Source organism: Gasterosteus aculeatus, chromosome 10 (assembly GCF_964276395.1).
Source record: "Gasterosteus aculeatus chromosome 10, fGasAcu3.hap1.1, whole genome shotgun sequence".
Lineage (NCBI taxonomy): Eukaryota > Metazoa > Chordata > Actinopteri > Perciformes > Gasterosteidae > Gasterosteus > Gasterosteus aculeatus.
The window spans coordinates 6,909,340-6,930,590 of record NC_135697.1 but is presented as its reverse complement, the minus strand read 5'-3'; the positions used below and the strand labels follow the sequence as shown (position 1 = coordinate 6,930,590).

Sequence of the window (21,251 nt, the reverse complement as noted above, 5' to 3'; positions counted from 1 at the left end):
AGGTGCAAATTTGAGTTTAGCTGTTCAACAGAAATTGCTGTTGGTTTTTCTATAATTCTACACTGCAAACACTGTGAATCCAGTTGGCTGTATAATTAATAAAACCAGATAACCACTTCAAATATAAAAATGAAATGGACAAAATTTGCACATTTATTATCAGTTATATGTGTGTATCATTTCTAAATTGCTACTACTTTATATTATTATGTTGCTTAATTTTTTTTATACGAGACATATAAGAGTGCAACACATTTTCTTATCCAACCTGGTAAATAAGGACCTTTCCCAACATGTCAAACTATTACTTTCACTATTACTAAACCTAATCGTGACATGTGACCTTTAAAGCACAATCGTTTCTTACTGCTGTTTGCATCCTGATGGGACATTTTTTATCTTTTGACCAACAGTTCAGACTGATTAATATCCGGACCGCAGGATGAAACTGACACACACTTAAGATTTAGAGCAAAGCAGATTTGCCGCGCACCGGCCACAGCAATTAGTGGACTCAAATCATCCCGGTTTAATTGAACTTTTTGGGTGCCAAAAGTGATTTTGCAATGGAGGAAACTAATTGAAAACCTCCTGGCTGTCGGCCACGGAGGCGAGGAGAGGCGACATGCACAGCCACCAGCACGCGGAGCGCCGGATTTACAAGCACATGGCTGGAAGCTCGCATTAATTAAAAGCCATGCAATTGTGCATAAATCCTTTCAGCATGTTATCATTAAAAGGACAACCTAATTTAAGACAGTTTGTAGTGTTTTTCACCGCGGCAGGGTGAGTTTTGCTTCATCAGACGAAACAGTCGTATTTTAGGGTCTATTTCTCTGCAAGGATGTGACATGCTCCGTATTTACCAGAGACCGTCCTCAAGGGGTTTGTAGTGATGACAGTTTGGAGAATCCTGCCCAAAGAACGTCAAAAACAAAAAAAGAAATTGAGACCTCGGCATCTGGCTAAGTCTCAGAGCAGAACAGTTTTAGCATAATTAATCTATTTTACATCTGGAGGGACGTCAGACTGTCTGATCAGCCTACTAGCGTGTTTTTTCCTCTCCCACATCTTCACGTTAATACCCCCCTCCTTTAAATACATGTAGTCTTCAGATTAGATAATGCCTTCCGTTATCCTGCTACTATCCGTATGGGCTCCGCCCACCACTTTGCCCCTGAGGTCCTTCCATTTGGAGCGGCCTGTGTTATCTGTAGACCCATCTGTCACGAGGATTTAGATAAATAAAGAATGCTGAATGTCATTGTTATGACTTTAATGCTTAATGCTAGAGCCCGCTCTGTGAATATTGTTCGCTTAAGGAGGGACATATTTAATATTTCATAAGCCCATAAGTATCAGATCTCTGTCCCACTTGATTAATCTGCAATACTAATCTGCTGGATTGATTTGAGGAAGTGTATTCTCTTCTGAAGATTAGATTTATTTAATGAAACAAATAAAAAAGACAAAGTTTGTGTAACCCACTTGCAATTGCAGAAATTAAAAGTAGAAAGTGATATAATAGCACTTCTTTCCAGAATGATTTCCAGTTTTGACACTAGGACACCAATGTTTGACCCCGAGCCCCCACCCCTCCAAACCACACACACACACACACACACACACACACACACACACACACACACACACACACACACACACACACAGGGAGGAGGAAATCTGCCAATCCCCGATAAACAAACAGACAGATGACTCATTCTATGCCCTTGCTCAATGCAACATCTGCAACTTAGATTCTTTGCAGTCATTAAGCCCCTCCAGCTGTAAGGAAGACGCGCTGATGGAAGACAACCGCACGAAGCCAAACATGCGAATACATCACGGGAAACACTAAGGATTTCTTTGGGTCCGCAGCGCGTGAGGCGTCGTATGCAGAATAAGTTAATGACCTCAGCTGGAATCTATGGGAGGGGCTCCGTGATGCAGAGGCAGCTAGCGGATTGCTGGGAAGTTTTTCACATGCAGAACCGGGACGTCGGGAATATTTTGATTTGATGGCACCGGGTTTGTCAGAGCTGCAGCTTGAAGTTTCAATTGCCACCTCTGAATGAAAGTGTAGAGTTTGCTTTGCTAAAGATCTCATTGTCACTCAGGCAGATGTGACCTTCAGAATAAACAATAGGTGGAACCTTTTTTTCTTTTCTTCTTCACAATTCTGGAAAACCTGATTTGAGAAGGTAAGTATAAGCAGTGTTCCAAGGAAATATAACTTTCCACTCACAGTCCAGTCAAGTTGGTCACTAAATCTTGAATAATATGTATAAAACAGACATTTGTGAAAATGTATTAAAATTTTGTTGCTTTTTAGAATTATACAAACAAAAAAAATACAAACTAATACACTTAAGATTATAAAACTGCATCAGAAAATCAAACAAGTAAGACGCAGCTGTTAATCACTGCATTCTTCCTGTAGCTGTAGTTTTGTTCTTATCCATTAAACCTCGCAAATAAACTTGTCCTCATTCTCCCTGGCGTCCTCTCTCCGATCGGACCTCTAAAAGAGATCTGGGGAATTTCCACCTGGAGGCTCTCTCGCCATGGAGCATTCGCCCTCTATGAACTTGACGGTGGTGGATGGAGACGATGTGGAGGACCAGCGGCCCCTCCTCCCGCCGAGGATGGCTCTCCCGCCTCAGACCTGCCCTCCGCAGTGCGGGATACACCGCATGGGCCCGCCAGCGGCTGATCACACCGTGTGGCTGGACAGAACGCAGGCCATGGCCACCACGCCGTTATACAACGGCCACCTTTATGTCACACCTTCGCCCCGCTCCACCAGGAGGGGGGACAAGGAGAAGAAGTGTGAGCAAAGGCCGGGGGGCAGGGGACAAAATCCGCCACACAAGGAGTGTAATCACAGGTGCAAAGCCAAGAACGCAGCAGCTCTCAAACCCCAGGAGAAGGTCACCTCCTTCACTGACGTCCCCGCGCCCGCCCGCCGGGCACCCTGCAAGGGCCCCTTCAGGTCACACGCAAACGTCAAGGATGGTGAGGTCAGAGGGCGCCGCAAGTCGGGCAGTGTTTCTTTGGAGATGCACGACCGGCAGAGTCTACCGGAGATCATCATCACCAGCAAAGAGGACGACTTCCAGCCGCAAAGCGAGACGTTCCAGCATCGCCAGGACCCGACGGGGGCTCGGGGCCTTCTGCCAGGAGCGGAGGGCCCCGGGCCGAGCCCCGACAGCGACTCCCAGAACAGCCCGAAACACAGCGAGGACGGCAAAGCCGACTCGTACTGGAAGACCCACAGCATCGGCTGGCGGCTGGTCCACAGGAGGGCTCTGTTTCTGAGGAGGCAGCGGCTGAATGACTGCGCCTTGGCAGTGGGGATATTCGGGATGTTGTTGATGGTGATGGAGACGGAGCTCTCCTGGAGCGTCTACAGCAAGGTCAGAAAGACGGGAAGGCCACACCGAGAGCTCTGTGAAATCCTTCGACAAACGTAACGTTTTGCGAGAGTCAAGGGGAAAAAAATCGAAATGCATCAGTAATCACTAAAAAAGACTCCGCTAGATAATTAGTTTTTATCAGAGCTGTTCTGCCTAATTGGAATTTAGATTAATAACATATCACACATCTCACTTTCTTTGTCTGCAAAGGAAACTGTTAACTGTCAAATTGTACATTTGTCTGGATGTGTGCAGCACTTTAAAATAAATATAATTAGTTTAGTCAGTAGGGAAATAAGATCGTGGTCATTACATCATGCACATGGATTATCCAAACGTTGCATGGAATCTCTGATGTTATTTCATAGAATGAGCTTTGTAATGCCAAACCGTTATGAGCGTGACCATAATGCTGTGTATTTGTTGCCCACAGAGCTCGGTCTACTCCCTCGCACTCAAGTCCATCATCAGCTTTTCCACCATCATCCTGCTGGGCCTCATCATCGCCTACCACTGCTGTGAGATCCAGGTAACATCTTCTCATAATTATGCAATCAGGGATCATTCTGTAGTCGTTATGTTCATCTACTAAGCGAGAGGCACTGAAGTTATCAACCCTTTGGTCTGGTAGCCTTGTAAAGTTTATTATATCACAGGTCACGGTTAACCTTTTTTTTCCTTCTCATTGTGTCTGATATTTTGTGACATCACTGGAATCAATACTTTGCCTCTTCTGAGACTAAAACACAGTAAAATGTGTCACAGTGTACATCTTGTGACCTCCAGACATACCTTGGATGCTCATTTTCACTGTAATGCCCTCTGCCCATCTCTCTGGAAGCTCTACGTTCACGACATTGGTGCAGAGGATTGGCGGATTGCCATGACAACTGATCGTTTGGCCCTGGTGTGCCTGGAGCTGGCAACGGCCGCCATTCATCCATACCCAGTGGGCCTGATGGCGTACTTCCAGGAGACCTTCCAACACTCGGCGAATCGCCTGATGCTGTCGGAGACGGAGCTGGAGATCGTCCTGGCCCTGCCCATGTTCCTCAGGCTCTACCTGCTGGGCCGCGCCATGATCCTGCACAGCCGCCTCCTCACCGACACCGCGTCTCGCAGCATCGGAGCGCTCAACAAGGTGAGGACGTCTCCCGCGGGCCTCACGGAACCGCCATCGTACGTTTTTTAAATGAAAGAGGACTTGCAGTGTCAATTTTGATATATTTTAAAAACTGAGAAACCTGCTAAAGGAAGTGATTCATGGGAAAGTTTGTATTCTGGGAAGTGATTTTGACTGGGCTTCCTCCATGAACATTTCATGCACATCTGTTTATGTCTTATGTCTAGGTGGGCCGAGGGGTCTGTAAAGGTGTGACAATTGAGGTGTGACTGTTACAGTTTTGTCCCCATTAATCCCAGTGGTTTCACATGTTAGTTACGTCCCCCGCTGGCTCTCCTTTGCTTGATAATATATGCACCCGGCTAATCCCTTTCCTTATAAATGCTATTTAAGAGTGATTAAAATGACCTTTGTTTCCCCACCGCATTGCCAAACCTACTATCCATGTACCAAGCCAGACTGAGAACAAGTTTTCTTATCCCTCATCTCTTCTGTATTATATAACCCTAATCTGACAGATGCTATCCTAAATAGTCCGTCAAAATCGTGACGCAAATGCATCCCGTTTGTGATCTTTAGATACGATTCAACACCCGGTTTGTGGGGAAAACGCTAATGACCACCTACCCCGGGACTGTGCTGATGATTTTCAGTGTGTCTCTGTGGATTGTGGCAGCGTGGGGTTTGCATGTTTGTGAGAGGTAAGTGATAATGTAATAACTGCTGGATCCGTAGTGTTCAAAGTGCTCAAGGCATTTACATTTTATACTTCATCCAAAAACACTTCAAATTACATTTGCACACTAATGTAATATTTCTGTACTGGCTGAATGCCCCTCGACAAAACCAAACATCACAGCTGTTGATAGTTTGAGTTTTTCGGGGGGTAATACGGTATAATACAAAATGCAAAGTAAATTAGGAGGGAAAAAAACACCAGTAATGTGAAAGTAGAGCAGATAAAAACAATGTTTGGTTCATTCCTGCGTCACATTCAGCTACAGCAAGTTCACTAAAGCATAATTTAAGGCCAGAAAAAGACAAAATAAAAGCTGCATGAAAATATAACAATTTCATATGTTTTTAATTCCTACAGACACCACAACTACAGGGACCTGAGCAGCAACTACATGGAGGCCTTGTGGATGGTCTCTGTCACCTTCCTGTCCATCGGCTACGGAGACGTGGTGCCTCACACCTACTGTGGTCGAAGCATCTGTCTCCTCACCGGGATAATGGTGAGACAGCAAGTAGATAGTTTCCTCTTCCACAAAGTTCTCACTGAAAACCCAATAAACGTGTCTGGTTGTGTTGTAGGGAGCTGGCTGCACAGTCCTGGTGGTGGCCGTCGTTGCCAGGAAACTGGAGTTGTCCAGAGCTGAGAAACATGTTCACAACTTTATGATGGACTCACACATCTCCAAGAGGGTATGTTCTAGTACCTCCCTCAGCGTGGCTTTATTTTACGATGTATTATAATTAAATAAGCCCAGAAATGAGAGAGATTGTGCAGACCAACAGTTTATGTTTTACACTTACACACTCCACATACCACATATCAACTCATAGTAACCAATAACACACAACTATCTGCACTCTATAAATAAGTATTTCCTCATTTTCATTGAGTTTCGAAAATGTAGAAGAACAAGTAAACGATGCAGATGTAGTGAAATAGGTTTAAATGGATACAAATAGGTTACAGAATACTATAGCAGCATCTGCTTTTTTTGAAAAAAATAAAAAACATAGAATTTTCATCCGAAACATAATAATGAAATAGATTTGTTTCACTTTGTGCAGAAAAATTAGGCTCGAAAATTTAGTTGCGATTGTATTACACAGAGTTAGTTACTATGGCGTTGTTCAGTATTTACAGTAAATGTGACGTGGTGCAGAGGTAGAGAGGGTGCGCTGGGAACCGCAAGGTTGGTGGTTTAAGTCCTGGCTGCCCCATGTTGAGGTGTCCCTGAGCAAGACACCTAACTTCTTCTTTTTCGTCCTTTCACTAGATCAAAATTGCTGCGGCAAATGTGGTGAGAGAGACTTGGCTTATCTACAAACACACTAAGCTGTCCAGAGAGAGAGACCACAGCAGAGTCCGCATGCACCAACGGAAGCTGCTCCTGGCCATCCACCAGTAAGACGCTGAACCCTCCATCCAAGCTGCTCACCTGCCTCGTTTAGTTTATGATTGTACAGTAATATTATTAATAACAATTATATCTGTGTATTGCTTTGAAAACCCTGAAGCTTAAAGACGGGTCTTTTAAACCAATTCACATGAACATGTAATGGTTTTTAGTTGTTTTTAATGAAAGCTGTCATAGTTTAGTATGCTATATTTATACCATAAAATGTGATGATATAGTATGTCATAAAAAGTAATGGAGAATATGAAAAAAACATCCTAATGTGGTAAGACACTGTATAGTGTGTTGTAGAACGTCGTAGTCCAGTATGTCTGCTTTGGTGACGTTGTATGTTCTGACTTTTGTGAAGGAAAGTTCCCTTAACCGACATTCCCCAAACCGGTAGCAGCGCTGTTCATGTACACGGGGAACCAGGATGTAGCTGTAGTTCAGTGTGCTGTTTCAAAGTGCCATATAAAAGTCAGATTACTTGATGCCATTTATATACCATTTTTAAAAATTCATAATATAGTATGCAATGAAGAAATCATTAAAAAGTTACATATAGCATGCCATAAAAAGTCCAAAAAGAAGTGATAGGGTGCTGCAACGTTTCTGCATCTCAATTCCATTAAACGTTGCAATTCCACACAGAATGTGCTTCATCCTCGTAGCCCTGTGCCTCAGCATTTAGCATATAAAACTATCCACATCATTTTAACATGACAAGACATAAAGCTGTTCGCTACTGCCCTAATGAACACGTTGTATCTTACTGCGCAATGCAATTATTAATCAACACCACACTAAAAAATCAACAGAATCACCACACTGTAAACAGTTTTTACTGGAACTGCTCTGCCAGAAACAATATGTTACGTTTATTTCATGTTTATTAGTAATGTGGGTCAACTGGCCCTTTACATTTTCTCCTCACATTTTTCATTTCATAAAAGTAGCAGTATCATACCAAGAGAAACTAAATAGTTGTGTGTGCAGGCTGCGCCAGGTGAAGATAGAGAAGAGAATACTGGCAGACCAAGGCAACTCGCTTGTGGACTTATGCAAGGTGAGAGAGGCAAGTGAATGCATCGTTTTAAACCTCAAACCGGCAAAAAACACGCAGAAAAAGTGGCAACTAATCTTTCTCCTCCCTACATGGACCTTTATACACAACTCTGGACAACAACGTAGATGCAAAACCAGATGTCTGACGTGCTGTCGGAGGTGCAGGGCTGCAGGGGGGAGCTGGACTCACACATCCACAGCCTGGAGAAGCACGTGGAGGAGTTGAGGGAGGGCTTCAGGAGCCTGATGCCGCTGCTGTCCAACACCTTGTCCACGCAGAACTCCTCCATCCGCCACCTGCTCAGGGAGAGGGAGTCGAAGACGGAGAGCGCTGGTGCAAGCGTAGACAGGTAGAAATAAAGAAATAAAGGATTTTTCTGCCTTTAATACAGCTATAATAACCAGGCCGGGATGTTACTCTTACAAGAGGTAAGCAGACACATGTTCGTATCAAACTGCACAGAGGTGTGTCCGTTGTCATTTCTGTAGCAGAAATACCATGAAATCAAACTGTAGAAATCAGTCACGATTACCTTCTTATGGAGGCCTTTTACGTATTCGCTGGAATGACAGAAAAAATGTAAACACTGATAGTAAAATAACAACTTGCCACGAAATGTGAACAATTAATTTTATACGGACAAATTGGATTTGCTGTTTTTCTTGGTCATATATGTTAGCAAATGGGTTATGGACTGTTAAAATAACTTTTTTCTACTGTTTTGTGATGTTTTATTGACAAACCGTCACAGCCCTGATCAATACACGAACCATCACTTCAATGTTAGTGAGTACCGTAACCTGTAAAGTCTGCACTTTCCTTTTATCATGTAGAGAAAATAATATACATTGAAGTGTGGTTTGATGTTGAAATATTCAAATGTAAACTGACAGAACTAGTACCACTTTCTAATAAATATTGTAAAATGACTGCCGCTGTATTAAATGTCTCAGACAGCAGAGAAACTCCTTCCTTCAAACAGGAAACGTAACAAACACACTTCAGCCAAAACATCAGTTGCAGATGGAGATTCAAGGCAAATAGAAACGTGCGGAAACGCATCCGCTGTGCAGTTTGTCGTCGGGTTTTACTTCAGATCAGACTGCTGGAAGACGGCACGGAAGACGACCCCGAGCCTCCGTCCTCCAGCTGACGTGTTCAATGACAATTCATCAAGCTGTAGCTAACGTTATGCTAAGCTAGCTAAGTATGTCAACAAAGCTCCCGGGTAACTTAGATATACCAGAAAATATTAAAACCACTCACCCTGTTCGCAATTCACTGACTATGAATACCCCCCCCAAAAAAAACTCATCTAATCTACACGATTCACGTAGGTCACCTATTTTGGTTTCAAAACGGCGAATTTCGACGAAATGTGAGGGATTTTTATGCCTGATATATATATATATATATATTATATATACACACATAGAGAGATAAAGTCAAAGTATGTTATTTTAAAACGTAAAAGTCATCGCATCATAATAATTTGCTAAAAAGTTTGAAAAGATTTGTACTATGTCAACAAGTTAAAAAAGTTAATAGTATTTTTAAATACTTATGACTTAAATATATTTTGACATAAGTACTCAAAATATTTCATTAAGTGGTGCGTTAAAAGTTTTAAGTCATGTTAGACCAGACTTCTTACATTAAAAGGTTACGAGTTAAAGTACTTATGTAAAATGTGTGTTGTGGCATTTCTCATCTGGATGCTTTAAATAGTTAGAGAACTTGAGTATTAAATATAAAATGCTACTTTGTTGCATTGAATGTCCGACAATAAAAGGAACGAAACAAACCATTCCCTTAGCCAAAAACATTTTATTAAGAGAGACGGGGTCGGAGGGCAGAGTTACAGCAACAACCCATCTGTCCACAGGGAACAGCGGAAATCCATCTGCTGTCCAGTCGGTCTTCAGGTGTCATGTCAGATCAGACCGCTGGGTCTGCCGCCATGTAGCGAGGCCGAAGGCGCTGATATCCACCGGTCCATTCCCTCCTCTCCTTCAGCTCCGGGAGAACCGCTAGTGCTGCTTCCTCCTGAATGAGCACCCTGCCAGAGGAGACAAATGGTGGTCAGACAGAAGACCGCACCCGGCTAGTGTGCCGCTGTGCCGGTCCAAGAGGCGTCTGTTCACATTGCGCCAAGATCACATCCAAGTAGGGAAAACTGTAGCTATGGCCTTTGCCGGCAAAAAACCCGACACAAATTAAATTGTGAAGATCAGATGATGGAGAGCCATTAAGAGTTAAAACAATGGCTTAAAGTGTATTTGTTCTCAGTCTTCGAAAGGGGGGACCCACTGGTTTAGCTCAACCCTTCTGCAAACTGAGGTCTTTCTGGCACTGAAATGAGATCGGACGACCACGGAGGAGGACGTCCAGTCACTTGGCAGTGCGGCCAATAGATTTCACAATATGATACATAGAAAATACATACGCCCAGTTTCTCAGGGTCAGAAGCAAAAATTATTAAAAAAAAAAAAAAGATTGTTCTGTCACACTGGCCTAGATAAAGTGAAATCAATGGTTCAGGTGGTTGTATTTTCTTCGTCCATGGTGTGAGTTCTGATCATCAGCACAATGCAGGGAAACCCCAGAGGATGGTCCTGGTTGGCTGATGTCCAAAGTTTTAGAATCGGGACCAAATACAGGATGACGTTTAATGAAGTGTGAGACGAACGAACAAGAGAACAGTCCAATGCAGAAGTGATAAGAATAGTTTCTCCTTTATTCTATGTTGTGTTGCTGTTGAGGGATTTTCCAAACGCTTGACTCAACAATGAAACAAATCACCACACGTTCACTTTGATGTTGCTAAAGAACATTTGTGATTGTTCAGCAGCCTAAAAATGGTGGACTTGAAGGTACGATATTGCGCTGCACCAATTGCCTTCGACAACTAAATGTGGCGGGAGATCTGCGTGAAGTGCATGTGGGTGGTTGGTACTGACCCTCTGTGAGACGTGCTTTGCCTCCAGTGGGCTGGCACAGGACCGTCGAACAGCCAACGCACAGCACGACTGTCTGAGCGTGGCTGAACACTGTCGTGATCTTGTAGCATCCTAGGAGAAGGCAAACAGGACACCAGTTACAACTCGAGGAAGAAGAACCAACATCTATTATGCATTAGATGAGCTGGGCGAAGCCACATGGGCCATCAACAGTATCGGGAGTTGAACGTGGCTATAAACAAAGTATATTTGTCCTCAGTCTTCGAAAGGGGGGGGCCACTGGTTTAGCTCAACCCTTCTGCTAACTGAGGTCTTTCTGGCACTGAAATGAGATCGGAAGACCACGGGGGAGGAAGTCCAGTCACTTGGCAGTGCGGCCTTGCAGATTTTACAACATGTTGCATGTATGATAAAATGATCCGTTTTCCTGGGTCAGAAGCACAACACAAATAAAACAATGGGGTGAATTTACACGGATTAAAATGTGGCCATCATAATAATCAATATTATGGCTTAGGAGGTTGTATGGCGGTTTCCTTGTTTGGTCGCCTCTGCAAAGCCTCTGGACGAGGTCCTGTCAGCTGTCACGCACAGATTTGCAGAATCCAGACCCAATATTGGAAGACACTCGATGAAGTGTGACGCCACTGAACCATGGAGGGAAGACTGTACCTGGACATTTCACATCCATGAAGTAAGAGTTAGGACTCTGTACGAGACGCTTCTTCTTGTGCTTCCTCTTCTCCTCCTCGGGGGACGGGTGCAACAAGTCCTTTGCGAGCTGCATTTAGAAGAGCGAACGAAGGGTTGGTGAAACACAGAAGAAGCTTAACTGTTTGTTTTTTTAAAGGCATTGCCCGGGCTATTATACGGAAAAATAACTCTTCATTTAAGTATATTAAACTGGTTACATTGACAGTTAATTGTGCATGTAGCTTGTTTTTATTGAGCAAAATAAGCGATGCGTTGGTGCGCTCGGGCTCCCGGCCTAGCTAACAGCTAACATGCCTTTAGGTAACGCGGGCTACGCATTTTACCTCAATCTCGGGTAAAGCTACACATCGGGGGCCGAGTTAATAAATATTAAGACCATCAACGTGTCCGCGTTAATCCAGAGTAAATGATGTCTGTTCAACGTTGAATCCATGCGTCTGTAAGCACGTTCGGGTGCAGCGTGGAGCAGGCTCCATGTTCGCATAGTGCGCGCAGCCATCTTGTGTCACAATGCGCTCAAATAAGCTCAATTATTCGCGTAGAACTGCAACCAAAACTCGACGGAAGCGTCTGAAATGAAGACCGGCCGAATCGCTATGTTCCTGCGTAACAATTGAGCCGTGAAGCGGCCCTCCAACGCGGCGTTAGATGCTAAAAATGCCATTTTACAACAGCCTGCGGATACTCACTGGCATGTTGGCGAGGAAAAAGCCGCTGCCGAAAAGGAGGCATTACCGGAAGCGACGGGTTGATATCGGTGGATCCTTTGAGCCTGAACCGGACGTGACGAAGTTCACAGGACGTGACAGCCATGTTGGTGAGGTGAGGCTCCTCCCTGCGCCCTCTATGCACCAATGGGATCCCTCTGCCGGACAGACGTTTTTTAGATTTGTCCTAATACCTATTATTCTAATTATTATAATGAATATAATACTGTGTACAACGACAGATTCCTTACTATTTTGATCTAAAAAAGAAAACATGAGTCTCCGAGGAAAAGTAGAAATAAAAAACGGATATTGTAATTTTATGATAAACTAACGTTACATAATTAGCCTTTTTTCAATAATAAAAGCAAATTTTCTTATGTTGCATAAAAAAGGAAAACGTTCGTCATCCCTCGATTATTGAAAGGTATTAATGTACTGAACAAGATTTTCATTATTAGCCGCAGCAGATCGGCACTTAGGGCAATTCAAATGATTCTTGGCTGACACGTTTTAAATTTACATGATGATAATTCTGTGACAAAGATGATGACAGGTCGAAATTAGACTGCTGTTGTTGGGTTTGTATGATCTCTGCAAGAAAATACGCTGTGTAACATAATGTAAATATTTGTTTGGTTCAACAACAGACTGAGGAGTCTTTCCTAAAACGATCCAGCTAAATATGGCAGGGTTTTTTTTCATGACAATTGCGTGAGCTCATCGAGTTAATCACTTTGATTTCCAGATTTCCAGTATTTGGATCAACAAGCTTGTTCAAAAACGAGGTGTTTTTAAAGTTAGAAGGTGAATTGTAATGTCAGCGTAACAGATGCATGACTCTACATCACATGTCTTCTGCTGCTGTGTGCACATTTATTCTGAAAGGGCCTTCGTATTCTGATCAACTTTGACACAAATACTTCTTTTGGAACGAATATGGTTATCGGCTATTTAAGTTCAAAATGTTCTTTGAACCTCTTAACTCTGAACGTTGCCTACAAAGAACTCTCTTTCCAGGACATTTCAAGGTACTTTGTGAAACTCACCGAAGCAAAATCTTTTTGGAAGTAAGCAATGAGACATAATATTTATTCATAATAATAATATAATATGTAGCAATCTTATTTTTAGTTCATGAGTTGGATTTCAACAGGGAATAAAGGGATGAGTCTGAATGGTTTTGGTGGCGCTGAACAAAGATGAAGATGAAGTTAATCTTCCAGCTGATGCAAACACTTGACTTTCCATAAAGTATGTAATCGTATTTTCTTTCCTAATGAAAAAACAACAACAATTCACTTAGGGTATCATTGTCCTTTTGATAATATACGTTAAATTCAGCATTCAGAAAAAGTGACCTTTACCATCAAAACTAGATTAAATGTATCAATAACAATACAGAGGAAACTGTGCATGAAACAAGTCAATACCATTACCATAGACAGGAGATTGAGTTCAGCAATAACCGTGGTATTCAGTACCAGAGCACTTTTGTTTGTTTTTATGACTTAATGATGCTAAAAAACGAGGAAATTACTCATGTCTTTTTTTCACCAGCGAATGAAGTTAAACTCTACTGAAGTTACCCAACAATTAAGTCCTAGAACCAGATAAAACAATAAGTACCCGTCACCCCGCTGAAAACTGTAAGATATGACCGCAAAGGCTCACCTACTTGGTATCTGATTGTTCCCAGTTTTTGTCCTTGATGTAAACTCTGACTGTGAGCAAAACAAAGCAGTAAAGGGATCTGTAACCAGGGTCCTAAAGAACTGTCCTGGGAAAAGCATCTGGAATTTAATAGGCCTCATTGTCCTCCTGTACAGTCGATGCTTTAATGTACCACAAGACTGTTTCTGTGAATACCTCAATGTTCACGTGTTACAAAAGCACAACGGGGTAAAATAAGGTTATGTACTCTTAATGTATGTATACAAAACATATACAGTCTGTAGAATTAGATTAGTCCTCTCAGCTGTTCTTCCTTGTGCTCATTTAGGAGCTCTTTTGAGTGGATCCCTGAGGTCCATCAGTTTCTGTATCTTCACATAACACTCACATCCTGGTGGGAAGCAGTTTCTCTAAAAGACAGATCAGACATCAACACACAATACAGCTAGTAATAATTTTAGTTAAATCTTTTACTGTAATATCGACTCATGAACTAAAGTGGACTGTGGACACACACAGAGAAACACACACAGACACACAATGTCAGCTTGAGACACACACCTGCAGGCAGAGACGCAGCAGGCGACGTCCCTCCCCCTGCATCCTGAGTGACTCCAGGAAAAGAGGCAGCGACCTCTGTGTTATTCTGTTTCCTAAACAATAAATAATCATTTAATTAATAATAATAAAAAATAACCATTATGTGTTTTTTCTCAACAAATTAGTTGATTAAAATATTATGTGTAGGGTTTCTAAAAAATGTAGTATAATTGATATGGAGACAAAAAACAACACCATCTGTAAACCTCTGCACAACAATTCTGCGGAACTCAAAACAAAATAAATCTTCCACATTTATGAGTTTGCTTGACGATGTTCCTGCTATCAAACTTAACTATATCTTTGAGAGGATTTTCAACTCAATGTCTCATTTCAGGCCCAGATGAACACAGTTACTGACCTGCCAAGTTGAGGGAGGTGAGCGCCTTGTTTCCAGACATAAAAAGCTCTTCGTCCCTGTAGTGCACAGGCTCGTCGAGCAGGGGCTCCACCGGCTCCACCGGCTCCACCGGCTGAGAGGGAGAGAAGGAGACAAGTGTGTGAAAAGGACCAGATTTTAGATTTTTAAATTTGTTTGCTCACTGGGCAGTATTTGATTTATCCCGCCATAAAAACAAAGTAAAACAACCAAATGATTAAAGGTACTGTCGTGTCTTCGTGTGCTGGGCTACTTAGAACACGCAGCTTCAGAGGAACGTCGTCTACCTTTTGCGCATTCAGTGCTTTCTCTGGATTTCCACCTTTACTTGGAGTCACTTTTATATCAGAAGCTGGGGGGAAAGATTTAAAGAGACAGCAATGAATGAAAATGAGAAGATTTGCATCTCAGCTGTCAATGGATGATAAAAAACGTGTTATTCGGTCACATTTCTTGTTAGACTTCTCTTCCTTAGGAGCTTTCTTCTCTTTCTGTAAGTTAAAAGATGGCAGCATTACTTAATTACTGAATTACAAACCACAGATACCAAATGAGTTACACCAATTACAAAGATTTTTGGTTTGTTACCTTTTGTTTTCCTTGGTTTGCCCCTTTGCCGACGCTCTGTGAACTGCTGCTGGCTACTGAGGAAAGTTGGTCTGCAGGCTGGTCAGATTCAATCCCTACGGACGACTGGAAATATAGTTTTAATGTGTTTTATTAGAATGTCTCTGACTTGTCCTCTCCCTGTTACACCAGTGAGAACCAGTCTGCGCTTTTAAGACTTTCAATTCTTGAAATTATGTCAATTCAACACATTTTGATGTCTAGGATTGTGATTGGTTTTAAGTTAGAGTGGTGGTTTGACTTTCCTCTACTTACACGCTGTTTTCTTTCCAGAAGCATCTTCCTCTTCTCCACAATTTTGTCATGAGTGAGAGCAAACTCGCTAAGAATCTAAAAGTTTTATGGTAAAGAGATGAAGGTGTATTAAATTACGGAATATAATGCAATTAGCTAAATGTAATTTGAAACAATCCAACTACTGATTTCAATGCATTATATGCCAGGTTAAAATCTTGGATACCGCAGCCATGTGACGAGCCCCCTGGTCTCCGATATGATTGTTGCACAGTGAGAGCGCGAGCAAAGCACGATTGAACCGCAGGCCCTGAGAGACACAACAGGAAGAAGACTATGTACACCTCAGCAGTCATGAGGTGAAGATATAGGTGCAAATATGGAGTCTGTTGATGGTTATACCTGTGCGATATGTGCAGCACCGGCATCACCGATACAATTGAAAGCCAGATTTAGGTAAATTAGGTTCTTGTTGGCAGATCTAGTTGTTGAGAGAGCCAAACCAATCAGACGGGCTCCCTCGTCTCCGATACGGTTATTCCGCAGGGTTAGGTTTGTGAGACTTGACCAAAGAAACACACGACAATGAATGTGGGTTCTTCTTTTTGTGTGCGTGAAGGCAAATTGTGGGTTGAGTTCTGTGCTACTAGGTGAGATGAGTAAACGCTTGGTGACTCACAGGCTGTCTTCAGAGAGAAAGAGGTGGTAGCTCTGCTCTGGAGATTAGAAAACAAGTCAGTTCTTAATGTGAAAAAAAACATGCTGTAGGCTATTTATGATGACATAGGTAGTACATGAGTGTTCCTTTAACTTATGTTGTCAGTGTGATTGACAGGCTGCTTAACTGGTTAACTCTTAAATTCAACATATTTTTTCAGGCAGTGAGAGGACAGGCAATGATGCAGAGAGCACAGGGAGAGGAGAAACACCAGGTCCAATAGAGAGAAGCACAGAGGAGCCATGAACCCCAGAACGCATGTCCTGTGCAAGGCAGGACCTGACGTGGAGGACGAGGAGGCCCTCTGGGCACTACTGTAAAAGGGAGACTCCGTATGTACATAGTTCTTAATCTGCAATTGTCTTGTTGTGTTGTGTTGACATACTTTTCTTTACTGTTTTACTACTAACACATTTATTCATTGTCATTGATTGTATATGACTTTTACTGATAACATAATGCAATATAGCCAGGACAGCCTTACAGAGTCGCGACGCTTTGTGTTGCGTTGCTTCGCATCGCGTCGAGGTCTGTATGATCACAAAATTCAGAGTTTACCCACCTCTAATTTTACCACTACAGCACTGCCTATATGTGATGTCTCAGTAGTGTTTGTGACTAGCAGGTGCACTGAATGAACTGATTAGGTGAGTGACAGGTGGAGGAGACAGGGTAGAAAGTGACGGAGCTGTGGCGAGGCTTATTTCTTTTATTTTCATCCTAAAACTATCTGTACTGGTAGTAATTTACCACTAAACGACGTCGGGGGATTTCACAAACACCGTCATCACCTGTGTGTCAGCACTGCACGAGCACTAGGCGGAGGAGGAGGAGGAAGGAGCGCGGCTTGTGGGCGCCGCGGAGCAGTTCGTATAAATGCCCCGTCGAATGTCAACACATTTGGGGGGATTTGATGACAGTGCGAGTAATAGTTATTCTAAAATTTTGATGATTGAAGAAACAATTGTGCTCCAGCAGAAGGGGCACTTTTCTCATCTAGGGCTTAAACAGCCTCCAATAAACGCAGTGCCAAAGACTACACCATGCCCAGCTGTTTTGGTAATGAATGAGAGTTAAATAGATATTGTTCGTTGAATTTGAGCTATTCCAAACCTTTACTTAGCAATAGTTGATTTGACCACTCTCATGTAGGATTATGTACCAAGCACCGGTGCCATATTGGTAAAATGAAATGACTATTTGGAGGATAATTATCGTGTATCTGGCAACATTGAGATCGGTTGACCAATGATTGTTCTCTCTACAGTCAGGTGGAACGTAAGCGAGACACCGTTTCCAAAACTGGTAAGGGCGTAACAACTAGTTTGTGAAAGACCCAGAGAAACACAAATATACGACGAAGCAAAATCCCGGACGTTTTTGGAATCTCTGCCGGACGCATTTTTTAGGTCTCAAAAAGAGGACATGTCCGGGGAAAAGAGGACGTTTGGTCACCCTAATTAAACAGTCTGATAACTCTGTCCTCGCAGCAGCTAACGATAGCTCACCGCTTGTGTAGCTACAGCAGCTAGCTAGCCATCTACCTCCTATTCGTATTTATTTTTCTACACAATAGAAAAGCGATGTGCTCTCGTGCCTCATGCAGCTCTTCTGTGTTGCACGTCAATACTTTGAGACAAACAAGGAGCGTCAATCTAACGTAAATGCTTTTCAATAAATGTCTTTAGTTCCTGCACAATGAACATGAATCTCAAATTAAATGATTAATATTCCCCGTAAATTCCAATTAACTACACTTCCGCTGTTACAGAGGGGAAACACTGTAATCATACTGTAAACTTTCAAAAGTTCATATATTGTGCATAGTTTGAAGTGAAAAAAAACTTTTCTTCAATTGTGTTTGGGTTCAGGCTCTGTTTAGGATCGGTATCGGAAAAACCCAAACGATACTCATCCCTACTCTCATGTGACATGTCTGCGCTCAACGTGAAGCTAAAGCCAGCCGCTGGTTAGCTTAGCATGAAGACTGGAGACAGGAGGGCTCGAAAGGGATGTTTAAAAATCCGGATTCAACAGTTTACAAATTTCCGACTTGATGAAACAATAGACAAAAATCTTTCTTTATTTATTCTTAAAGTGTTTGCTTTCAAAATCAAGATGGGGTGATAGAAAAAAACAAGTAGAGCGTTTAATGCACCATGTCAAGTGGATGAGCTCCATCAATACAAATACACCGTCCACACACACACATTTACTCTAAAGGCTCATTTGCATATTGTAGATACCGTCACTGTAACCATAGAGACGTTACATCATGATGGAACATTTCTCCATGTTCCATGTTCCATGTTCTATGCTCCGTTCACCACAGCATAAGAACACAGTCTGTTGCACATCCAGTCAGTCAGTTTCAAACCTCGCATCTACACACTGAAGTTTTCCGGACCTACACTTGCAGAAAGCAACCATGTAATGCCTCAGGAGTCTGTAGAGGGCACGAAGACGCGTTTTGCTGCACTTAACAGAGCTCAAGGTAAGTGAGGAATCCAGACAGACTGCAGCCTTACTGCTGTGAATGATGTATTGGACTATCGGGTGGAGAAGGCTGTAATTTAGAGCTAATACCTTGAGATAAACCTCTGATTCCTGCTGTTGTCATGTAGATGTACACAGAGACGCATTAACATATAAAAGTACTTACACAGAGACGCACTAACATATAAAAGTTATTTGAGGAAATTGCACTTCTGAGTTTGTACCCTATGGTTGAATGCACTTATTGTAAGTCGCTTTGGATAAAAGCGTCAGCTAAATGAAATGTAATGTAAAAAGTACTTACACAGAGACGCACTAACATATCGGTATGCAGAGAGACTAGCTAAACATAAAAAGCAAATACAGAAATACAGTTTAACAACCACAAATATATAATGTAGATTTACACATCCATACAAACATGAAATAATTAAAATGTGCATCAAATTAAAATAATTGGATCTATGAATCCTGATGATCCTCCTCACGTCTCTTCTCCTTGTCTGCAGACCAATGGGACGCCATCAGGATGCCATCAGGACGCCACGTCATCAGGACGCCATCAGGACGCCACGTCAACGGGACGCCATCAGGACGTCACGTCAACCCCTCTTGAGCAAATCCAGATCTACGCATGACCCCCCCCCCACACACACACACACACACACAGATGTACACACAGACACACTAACATTTGGTTCTAAACAAAGACACACACTAACATTTAGATGTACACAAAGACACATTAATATTTAGATGTACACACAGACACACTAACAATTAGATGTACACACAGACACACTAATAATGAGATCTACACACAGACACACTATCATTTGGTTCTAAACAAAGACACACACTAATATTTAGATGTACACACAGACACACTAACAATTAGATCTACACACAGACACACTAACAATTAGATGTACACACGGACACACTAACAATTAGATGTACACACGGACACACTAATAATTAGATCTACACACAGACACACTAACAATTAGATGTACACACAGACACATCCTGATGATCCTCCTCACGTCTCTTCTTGTCTGCAGACCAACAGGACGCCATCAGGACGCCACGTCATCGGGACGCTACGTCATCGGGACGCCATCAGGACGCCGCGTCAACCCCTCAGGAGCAAATTCAGATCTACTCATGACACACACACACACCCACACACACACACACACACACACACACACACACACACACAGATGTACTCAGAGACACACTAACTTTTAGACACGCTAGCAAATTTAGATGTACAATTAGATGTACACACAGACACACTAACATTTGGTTCTAAACAAAGACACACACTAACATTTAGATGTACACAAAGACACATTAATATGTAGATGTACACACAGACACACTAACAATTAGATGTACACACAGACACACTATCATTTGGTTCTAAACAATGACACACACTAATAGTTAGATGTACACAAAGACACAATAACAATTAGATATACACACAGACACACTATCATTTGGTTCTAAACAAAGACACACACTAATATTTAGATGTACACAAAGACACACTAACAATTAGATGTACACACAGACACACTATCATTTGGTTCTAAACAATGACACACACTAATAGTTAGATGTACACAAAGACACAATAACAATTAGATATACACACAGACACACTATCATTTGGTTCTAAACAAAGACACACACTAATATTTAGATGTACACAAAGACACAATAACAATTAGATGTACACACAGACACACTATCATTTGGTTCTAAACAATGACACACTAATATTTAGATGTGCACAAAGACACATTAATATGTAGATGTACACACAGACACACTAACAATTAGATGTACACACAGACATACTATCATTTGGTTCTAAACAATGACACACACTAATAGTTAGATGTACACAAAGACACAATAACAATTAGATGTACACACAGACACACTATCATTTGGTTCTAAACAATGACACACTAATATTTAGATGTGCACAAAGACATATTAATATTTAGATGTACACACAGACACACTAACATTTGGTTCTAAACGAAGACACACTAATATTTAGATGTGCACAAAGACATATTAATATTTAGATGTACACACAGACACACTATCATTTGGTTCCAAACAGACACACACTAATATTTAGATGTACACAAAGACACAATAACAATTAGATGTACACACAGACACACTAACATTTGGTTCTAAACAAAGACACACACTAATATTTAGATGTACACAAAGACACAATTACAATGAGATGTACACACAGACACTAACAATTAGATCTACACACAGAGCCACTAACAATTAGATGTACACACAGACACATCCTGATGATCCTCCTCACGTCTCTTGTCCTTGTCTGCAGACCAACAGGTCGC

At 42.0% G+C, this 21,251-nt stretch overlaps 2 protein-coding genes, 2 long non-coding RNA genes and 2 other non-coding genes across 8 annotated transcripts; 1 reads left to right on the top strand and 5 right to left on the bottom strand.

The window, feature by feature from the left end:
• The first annotated feature begins 1,647 nt into the window (after positions 1 to 1,647).
• LOC120826582 (small conductance calcium-activated potassium channel protein 2) lies at positions 1,648 to 8,669 on the top strand. Of its 2 annotated transcripts, XM_078081388.1 has the most exons (11): positions 1,648 to 2,201; positions 2,529 to 3,416; positions 3,850 to 3,945; positions 4,258 to 4,557; positions 4,767 to 4,802; positions 5,119 to 5,240; positions 5,636 to 5,777; positions 5,857 to 5,967; positions 6,552 to 6,679; positions 7,671 to 7,740; positions 7,866 to 8,669. In XM_078081388.1, the coding sequence occupies exons 2-11, from the start codon at positions 2,565 to 2,567 to the stop codon at positions 8,091 to 8,093; spliced, it is 2,085 nt and encodes a 694-aa protein (XP_077937514.1). In that variant the 5' UTR covers positions 1,648 to 2,201; positions 2,529 to 2,564; the 3' UTR covers positions 8,094 to 8,669. The 2 variants fall into 2 exon arrangements, with proteins under 2 accessions (XP_077937514.1, XP_040044935.2); XM_040189001.2 differs by lacking the exon at positions 4,767 to 4,802 and having other exon boundaries at positions 1,756 to 2,201.
• An 878-nt stretch (positions 8,670 to 9,547) lies between these two features.
• Positions 9,548 to 12,268, bottom strand: rps27.1 (ribosomal protein S27, isoform 1). 2 transcript variants are annotated; one of them, XM_040188832.2, is made up of 4 exons: positions 12,104 to 12,268; positions 11,373 to 11,481; positions 10,701 to 10,811; positions 9,548 to 9,799 (listed from the first exon to the last, which is right to left on the bottom strand). In XM_040188832.2, exons 1-4 carry the CDS (start codon positions 12,107 to 12,109, stop codon positions 9,771 to 9,773), a joined length of 255 nt encoding a protein of 84 aa, XP_040044766.1. In that variant the 5' UTR covers positions 12,110 to 12,268; the 3' UTR covers positions 9,548 to 9,770. The 2 variants fall into 2 exon arrangements, with proteins under 2 accessions (XP_040044766.1, XP_077937516.1); XM_078081390.1 differs by lacking the exon at positions 12,104 to 12,268 and having other exon boundaries at positions 11,373 to 11,487.
• On the bottom strand, positions 10,018 to 10,147 carry LOC120827127 (small nucleolar RNA SNORA35). Its single transcript, XR_005713354.1, has one exon. It is a non-coding gene; the product is annotated as a small nucleolar RNA SNORA35 (small nucleolar RNA).
• LOC120827128 (small nucleolar RNA SNORA35) lies at positions 10,948 to 11,077 on the bottom strand. The gene has a single exon (XR_005713355.2). It is a non-coding gene; the product is annotated as a small nucleolar RNA SNORA35 (small nucleolar RNA).
• A 1,323-nt stretch (positions 12,269 to 13,591) lies between the features above and the next one.
• On the bottom strand, positions 13,592 to 14,859 carry LOC144383547 (uncharacterized). The gene is made up of 3 exons (XR_013450993.1): positions 14,757 to 14,859; positions 14,357 to 14,448; positions 13,592 to 14,205 (listed from the first exon to the last, which is right to left on the bottom strand). It is a non-coding gene; the product is annotated as an uncharacterized LOC144383547 (long non-coding RNA).
• A 201-nt stretch (positions 14,860 to 15,060) lies between these two features.
• On the bottom strand, positions 15,061 to 16,176 carry LOC120826482 (uncharacterized). Its single transcript, XR_013450992.1, has 6 exons — positions 16,038 to 16,176; positions 15,862 to 15,945; positions 15,657 to 15,731; positions 15,363 to 15,467; positions 15,223 to 15,265; positions 15,061 to 15,126 (listed from the first exon to the last, which is right to left on the bottom strand). It is a non-coding gene; the product is annotated as an uncharacterized LOC120826482 (long non-coding RNA).
• Between the last annotated feature and the right edge of the window lie 5,075 nt (positions 16,177 to 21,251).

Coding starts and splice junctions, on each gene's coding strand:
- LOC120826582 (XM_078081388.1), top strand. CDS start 2,565: ATGGAGCATTCGCCCTCTATGAACTTGACGGTGGTGGATGGAGACGAT. Junction 4,803..5,118: donor GTAAAGGTGTGACAATTGAG/GTGTGACTGTTA, acceptor TGTGATCTTTAG/ATACGATTCAACACCCGGTT. Junction 5,241..5,635: donor GGTTTGCATGTTTGTGAGAG/GTAAGTGATAAT, acceptor TAATTCCTACAG/ACACCACAACTACAGGGACC.
- rps27.1 (XM_040188832.2), bottom strand. Junction 10,812..11,372: donor CATGGATGTGAAATGTCCAG/GTACAGTCTTCC, acceptor GCCTTCTCCTAG/GATGCTACAAGATCACGACA. Junction 9,800..10,700: donor CAAAGCACGTCTCACAGAGG/GTCAGTACCAAC, acceptor CTCCTCTGGCAG/GGTGCTCATTCAGGAGGAAG.